At 42.1% G+C, this 8,002-nt stretch overlaps 1 protein-coding gene across 1 annotated transcript; it reads right to left on the bottom strand.

Moving 5' to 3' along the window:
- Positions 1-325: 325 nt before the first annotated feature.
- Positions 326-2,911, bottom strand: LOC139665236 (homeodomain-interacting protein kinase 2-like; the record flags this gene model as incomplete). Its single annotated transcript, XM_071544231.1, has 9 exons — positions 2,903-2,911; positions 2,262-2,462; positions 1,946-2,137; positions 1,610-1,791; positions 1,372-1,495; positions 1,142-1,255; positions 935-1,021; positions 631-803; positions 326-517 (listed from the first exon to the last, which is right to left on the bottom strand). Coding segments are annotated over exons 1-9 (1,274 nt in total), but the record flags the coding sequence as incomplete, so codon positions are not given.
- Between the last annotated feature and the right edge of the window lie 5,091 nt (positions 2,912-8,002).

The following is an 8,002-nucleotide window of genomic DNA, read 5'->3' as shown; positions in this document are numbered from 1 at the left end:
ACACACACACACACACACACACACACACACACACACTTGTTCTTTCTCCTATTCCTGCTCCTCCTCCCTCATCTTCTTCTCCCTGCTCCACTCTTGTCCTCTTCTCTTTCTCTTCCTTCCTCCTCCTCCTTCTCCTCCTCTTTCTCCTTCTCCTTCCTCTCCTCTAGTGCTTCTTTTTCCTCCACCTCCTTCTCTTCCTCCTAGTTGTTCTCTTCTTCTTTCTCCTCTCATTCCTCCTCCCTCTCTTCCCCCTCCTCCCAGCACAGAGCTTGGGGAAAGGTGATGGTGGTGATGATGATGGTGAGGTGGCAATGGTGAGGCAAACCTTGGCACCTTGTGAGCCGGCTGAGGAAGGAAGTCGGCCCTCCTCTTCCTGTCCTCAGGCCTGGATCTGGCCCAGCTCCCTCTGGGGTGAAATGAGGGGCGAGAGTTCCTCTGATCCACAGCCTCACTGACAGGAGGCGTCGCCTCGCTGCTGCCAGCACACAAGCTGGGAGCTAGGGAGGAGGACTTTCCACTGGAGGAGATATATCAATCAATCAATCAATCAATCAATCCATTCATCAGTCAACCACTCACCGTCAGCTAACTTATACAAAGCAGTAACCACACACACACATACAGACTTACTGGGAGCAGTCATGGTTGCTGTCACTCAGGTGGCTCAGAGTGATGAATGGATGGCTGAGGACTTCAGCAGGCAAAATCCTCTTCGCTGCATCCATCTCAAGCATTTGCTTCAGCAGAATCACGAACTGGCTCCTGTCCTCCACCTCTGTCCCATCATCTGCAGTCCGGTTGAACTGGATTTGGAAATAAGAAGCAAAGTCCAACAGGAAACCAGATAAATCAACTTCCTGGAATATGGAAGCGGAGCCAACGAAGGTGATGAATTTAATCATTTTAGTCTTGACTTTTACAACACAATGCCTACCTCTCTCAGGTCATCCAGAGAGTCGAACAGAAAGAACATCTGGGGCCAGCACAAGATCCCTGTGTCTGATGTGTATTCAGCAGGGGTCTAAAAGAAACATAGATAGGACACCTCTTGGTCACTGTCATCCATTTACTGTTATATTTCAAATAAATCCACAGGCACTTTTACATGAGAAGATGTTGTTTAGTTGTTTAGTTGTGGTACCTTGAACCTCCAGAATCTCTGGTGATCCTCTCTTTTGAAAAAGGAGGCCGTTTGTGTCCCGGCATTCAGCAGATGTTGCCCCGGCTCTCCCCGGGTGTGCATCATGAGACGGAGCTGGAGAGACACATGATCACAATAGTCTAGAATGTACATCAAGATCCCATGAGGTTTTGGAGAGGTGCAGCAGTGCTAGATCTATTAGGAATAGAGTAGAAAGGAAGGCTACTGACCAGATCATATTCACTCGTCCCGGAGTAGAAGCTGTTGCCGAGGAACAGGCCGCCCATAAGGCAGCCCAGAGACCATATGTCTATTGCCTCGCTGAATGGGAGGCCCAGGATGATTTCTGGAGACCTGAGGGGAGAAGAAGAGTATAAAACATGAGACATGTGACACAGCCTCAGCTACTTATTGACTGTAGGAGACAGACACTAGTAGAGTGTCAGTGCAGGGCTTTAGAGATCTCACCTCCAGCACAGGGGCTGACAATGATGGCCGATCTTAGCCTCAGATCTTCTGATGGCCATGCCAAAGTCTATTAATTTGACCCTGATTGGCTCTTGCAGGCAGTTCACCAGCATGACGTTGTCAGGCTTGAGGTCAGTGTGGATCATTCCTACAGTCCTCAAGCTCTTCAATGCCATCGAAAGCTGCAGGTACAATATAGAAATGTAGAGTTTATGCCATAGTTGGACATTGAAAAAGCTTTTGATTTTGATTTCTCTCTGACAAAAGTTTCATATTTTCTCTTTATTTGGCTTCATTGTTTCAATTGGTCAGTAGTGAAAACTGCATCCACTGTACCTGCTGAATGATCGGCCTGATCTTTCTCAGAGGCAGAGGGCTGGATTGCCTCTGTCTCATGTAGTCCAAGAGGCTAATGTCAAGCTCCTCAAACACTAGACAAGTGCGGCCTCCCGATGCAAAGCAGTCGTACCACTTTACAATGTGGCACTTGTCTAGGTCCAAATGGCGTAGTCCTTTCAGCATAGCAACCTGCGGTTATGTGATCAATATTTAGTTCACATATGACACAAGCAATTTCATCAGTGGATCAAGTAAAATCTGACCAGCTGGACAAATGCTATTCAAGCAAATCAAGAACATTTAAGTGGCCCACCTCCTTTTTGACCTCACGGCCAAAGAAGTCTTGCTTGAAGACTTTCACTGCCACGCTCTCGTTAGTGTCCACTTTTAGACACCTAACGACTTTCCCAAAGGTCCCCTCTCCCAGGACAGCCTGCACCCTGTAGTTGGTGCTGAGGGATTCCTGCTGGTCCGAGAGGGAAGGAGGGGTCTGGAGGCAGGATGTCATCCTGACCTGAGGGGAGACGAGAGCAGAAGGAGGGAACAGAGAGAAAAGAGTCAGTTAACTCTTTGATGTTAACTTGAGATGAGTGTAGACCTTTCAGGTTTATGAAGTACTTTAATTTATTTGAACTTTATAGAAAAGTATACTCTCACTCTTACCTCAGGCTTGGGTAAAAAGCCCAAGCAGTAACAGTAAGCTACTATTTTTAATTGAGTGAAATGTTTCAATACTTTCCAACAGTATCACCTTACCTTTGCTTCAGAAAAGGAAGTCAACTCAGCTCAATCCTGTCCTTCCTGTGCTTGCAGCTGCAAAGCTAGTCCAAGACTAGTTACACAGGAGGTTCAGGGACTTCTATGACCTTCACTCAGAATATTTTACAATGTTAACTCAGTAAAAGGGTTAGGGTTAGGGTTAGTAGTGTAGAACCATTATGATGCAACACTGACCTTCCACATATCCACAATTCCAATACTTTAAAAAACACAGAGAACTTATTCATAGGGCATGTGTATAGTATAACATACATTATAATATATACATCCCTATGTACTTTATATATATGTTCCCAAAATGGCATCTTACTCACATCATTTCCAACTCATCCTCACACACCCTTTTCCTTATAGAGGCCTGGCAGTAGCTGACCTCCCATGACTAGTGGTGCCTGCATCTACTGACTTGCTATTCAATATTTGTATCTAAATACATATAACATTAAGGAAAACCACAAGACCAAATGACTGAATTAATTCAAGTTTTATTTTCAGAGGGCAATGATTATTCTATTATTTTGGATATTGAGATCAGCTGGAAACAGTCACAGGGGAACAGGAATCCCCACTGGAAATTAATGGAGATTGACTTCATAAATCTGTGAACCCAAGTTACACTGAAAAACCCAAACTACTATTAACAGCAGTAAGTGTATTCCAAAACTAAACATACATCACCCAGCCAGCCGCGGTCTCCTTTACTCTACTAATCAGTTGTATTGATACACATAGAATCTTTAAATGAATCAATCTTGTTAAACCTGCAAAGGTTCAGATCCGGGCCACGCTGGGCTAAGACTTCATACAATTATTAATAATTATGTCCACCTCAAAACCAAGGGATACCAATATAGGCTACTGTATTTACATGCTTTGTAGACCTGAAAAGCCTTTTGATTCAATTTGGCACAATGGATTATTTTTCCAACTTCTCCAAAGTGGCATTTGGTGGCAAAATATATGATTTAATTAAATCCAAATACTCTGACAATCAAAGCTGTGTGAAAATTAGAAATTAAAGAACTGATTTCTTTAACCTAGGCTGAGGAGTCCATCAGGGCTGCAACCTTCCCCACCCTGTTTAACATTTACATCCATAAATTAGCCTCTATTATTGATCAATCTCCAAGCCCAGGACTAGAGCTGCAGAGAAAATAAGTTCTTGCAGTGGCGGTTCTAGGAATTTTTAACTGGGCCCAGGGGTGGCAAAGGGATGTCTAGAGGTGGCCACAATGTGTTGTTAATATGCGCGCACAGCGCGCAGAATCTTTTATATGCTTTAATATTCTAATAGGCTAAAACATAAATTAATAGGCTACATGCATACACATAACTGTTGATAGTCAGTCTCCTATTTTGCAGAACCTTTATAGTCAAGTAGGCTAACATTAACAATGACAAATAAATAGGACCTTTTTCTGAGCTCATTTACAAAAGTTAAGGCTATTAAGCAAACCACCAAACAAAAATGCATTATGCAAACCCTGGGTTCTATCTTCCTCTAAATTAACTCAAAATGACTAATCTGAATTATATAGTATACCATACTGATACAATAAGACAGTTAGCCTGGATGTTTTTTGATAAAGAATAAAAAACAGGTTCTGACCATATTTAAGGCCATTAAAGTCATGGACTTTGTTCTGCAGAACAAACTGCAAGGTGTTAGGCAATCCCTGCCATGGTACACCAATATAACACCAATTTACAGGCTTGTTTTAATCTGAGGAGACTAGCGTTAAGTGACTGGATAAGTAATTGCATCATTACAGAGTTAGTGAATGTGATTTTTGGACAAAGCAACAATGTGTATTACCATCTTCAGGTTCCTGAGCTTTATTATAATAAATAATGCTCTGACCTGTAACTAAACCTGTGCAAGTATTTGTGGTCATGGATCTATAACAAGCCATTCAAAGAGCTGATGAGGGCTTTTACCAAAAGGCAGGCTACTTTGAAATAATAATAATAATAATAATAATAATAATAATAATAATAAGATGACTTCATGAAAGCTATACCTCTGCTATAATGAAATAAACTTGCAAGAGACTATTAAATAGAATCACAAAATGTCATGTTTATTGTCATTCCAAACAAAACTAGGACTGAACAATAAATCACTTTAATCATATTCAGTAGCACAAGCAGCACTTCTATGTGGAAGTAATAGGCATCTGATTAACAAGTGCAGATATTGTACAGTATTTGTATTGATCTCTTATCTGGATTAAACAAGTGGCATGTTCATATCACCAGCACCTGTAATAATCATAATCCAGAATTTACAGACTGTGAGAGGAGGGGTGTGGACTTGTGCAACAGATATCAAAATAAATGGGGAGAGAGAGAGCGAGAGAGAGAGAGAGAGAGAGAGAGAGAGAGAGAGAGAGAGAGAGAGTGAGAGTGAGAGAGAGAGCGAGAGCGAGAGCGTGTGCAGCTCCATACAAAATAGACTGGGCAATCAGAGCAGCCCTAATCTTTCATGGCTTTCAGAATTGAACTTTCAGTTTAGAAAAATACTAGCTGATGCATTATGTGGTTATATCAGGACAGAATTAGTGGACTGGAGAAACTGAAAAATCACTATTAACGTAGCTGTCTCATTAACGTCACAACTTCAGGGAGGGAGGGAGAGGGAATTACCTGAATCTGCTGCGCAGCTAACGTTATCTGTGGAAGGGATACTTTGTTTTCAAGAGCCTCTTCAGCTTACTTGGCAGCACTGTTTGCATCAGTTGGCATTAGTGAAGTTAGCTAACATAACTTTTCACTGCAGATCACGCTCTCGGGTTGAGGGCTATTGACATCTCCAGACAGTCCAAATAACTCAAGATAATTTTCATACTGTCTGTTGTTTTTACACTTTTTTCTTGATGTGGTCTGCCTTCCTTGTATTCCTCGTTATGCGCGGCGTCCTGACATTTGACGTGCAGCTAAATAATTATTTCCTCTCCTGTTACCAAAATGTAACATTCCACTGTCCTGCTGGGGTCCCGGACCGGTGCTTGCACGTGTTTGTGTTGAGAGTGGAGTTTCGTTTGATTTATGTTCCGCCGATAGCAAAACAACTCTCCCCTTAAAGGCAAAGCGGGACAGGTAGAAAGAAACATGCTGGCCAAACACCCGCCCCACAGCGAGGTGGAAACCAATGATGTGGCAGAAATTTTGGGGTGGCATCTGGGGTGGCCAATCAGATTGTAGGGCCACCCCAGCCACCCCTTTAAAACCGTGCATGAGTTCTTGTAGTATGCAGATGATTTGGTTTTATCTCCTACACAGCATGATTCACAACAAAACCTGACACTGCTGTAGAACTACTGTAAAAACTGGCCATTATCCATCAACCTGGATAAAACAAAGATTATGGTATTCAAAAAAAATACCAAATACCACTTTACTTTGACCCAGTGGCTGTTAGTCTATCGCTAAAAACACACATGTCTTTGTGGAGGACTTTGTAGAGATCAGTGGCTTTCTTTAATTAGTTGACCTTTTTCTCTGAATGTCATGTACTATGAATATCTTTGGACTGGACCTTGGATTTTTGTATGTTGATGTCTAAAATCTAAGTTATACCTAAGATGAACTGCTTAGATTAGATTCCCCTGAAATACATGGTTAATGTCACAGACCAGTCCCTTTATGTATCAATATAGTGAACGGTAGTTCACCTGTGTGTGTGTGTGTGTGTGTGTGTGTTTGTGTGTATGTAGACTATTTTTCCTTGGAAGGACTGACCAACTCGCATGAGGGCCTGCAGTGTGAATGTTGACAAAGAGTGTATAAGAAAGAACCTGGATCTAGTTTCTCCTGATTGAAGTATTATGCAATTTCAATCAGGAAGACTACTTATCATTCATTCATTCATGCTTTTTCTTTACCCAATCAGAGTTGGTGAACACTTTCCCTCTTTTTCCAGAGAACCAATCAGAGTTAGCCGTCACTTCCCTCTCTTTTTCAAAGAGCCAATCGTCTAAGTGACGTGAGTATATACACGTCACCTTCTATGCTATTGCCCTTCTCTCAGATCTATGCTGTATGCTGCTGTCATTCCAGTCGCTGTGCTTACCCTCTTCCTTCCACCACCCCATCACCACCAATGTCCAGGCTCCAGAGGAACTCCCCAGGGGTACATCCTAATTCCTACGTCTATCCCGGATGTACTCCTAACTTCATGAATGGGAGGAGTCCCTCCATGGAGCTTACTACCAAAGTTTCCATCTTGTTTCATGTCATGAATAAAGTTTTTAATTCGAGCATTCATCCTAGTCTCTCCTGATTGAATTCCAATAAACCTGAGGTTGCCTGCAGGTCCTTCACACAGGAGTGTGTGTGTGGCTTTGGGTTGAGGTAGAGATGCAGTTGGAGAAGTGTCCATCTGGCTGGTTCATGATTCCACAGAGCTGGTTGACCTCCTCCGCAGTTCAACTGCCCACCACCTCTGCCATTGAGTGCAGCTGCAGAGCTCAGGCCAGCATGATCAGAAGCCAGCTTATTTTAGGAACTTTACAACTTTAGCTTAACTTTTCTACGTTGATAGACAAAAATTGGAACAGAGCATGCTTCTCTTTTAATAAAACAACTTGTAAAAACCACAGTCCTGCCTGTATTTGATTATATAGACATTGTGTATTCATATGCTGTCCTTCTACTTTGAAGCCATCGGATGCAGTTTACCACATTGATTTGAGTTTTATTACAGGAGATGAATTTCAGACTCAGCATTGCGATGTGTATCAGAATATTGGCTGATCTACGAGACAGGAACTACATCATATTAATCTACAAGGCTCTGCTTTTGAAGCTATCTGTACCTCACATCTCTACTGTCTGTTAAATCCAGTAATTATTATGGCACCAGATCACATCAGCACTGGTTAGTTTTAAATTCTCAACTTGATAACACTGGTTTCTGGTACTATACACTTTATAAATGGAACAGACTGCAAAGCACATTGAATTTAGAATTTGTTGTCCCCCTCAGTGATTTTAAAGCAGTGATATCTCACATTTTCTATCATGTTTACTGTTGCTTTTTATAGTGCACATCCCTGGATATTGCTGATTGGATCGGATATTGTCTTTGTCAATTATATGAATGTTGTTTTTCTCCTCGGCCTTTCTTGAAAAAGTGATCTTGATCTCAATGAGACTACATGATTAAATATAGGATGAATGAAAAATGTGTGTCTCAGCAGACGCAGCCTAAGAGCCTCTGTACTGAAGTGGATTCACAGCCACATACAGATAAGAAGCAGCCTGAGGAGGCAG

Source organism: Centroberyx affinis, unplaced genomic scaffold (assembly GCF_046629955.1).
Source record: "Centroberyx affinis isolate AG114_WGS23_722 - 3 ecotype Tasmania unplaced genomic scaffold, CSIRO-AGI_Caff_v1 ptg004501l_1, whole genome shotgun sequence".
Classification (NCBI taxonomy): Eukaryota; Metazoa; Chordata; class Actinopteri; order Beryciformes; family Berycidae; genus Centroberyx; species Centroberyx affinis.
Note: the sequence above shows the minus strand (reverse complement) of the source record. Positions and strands in the feature narration are given on the sequence as shown.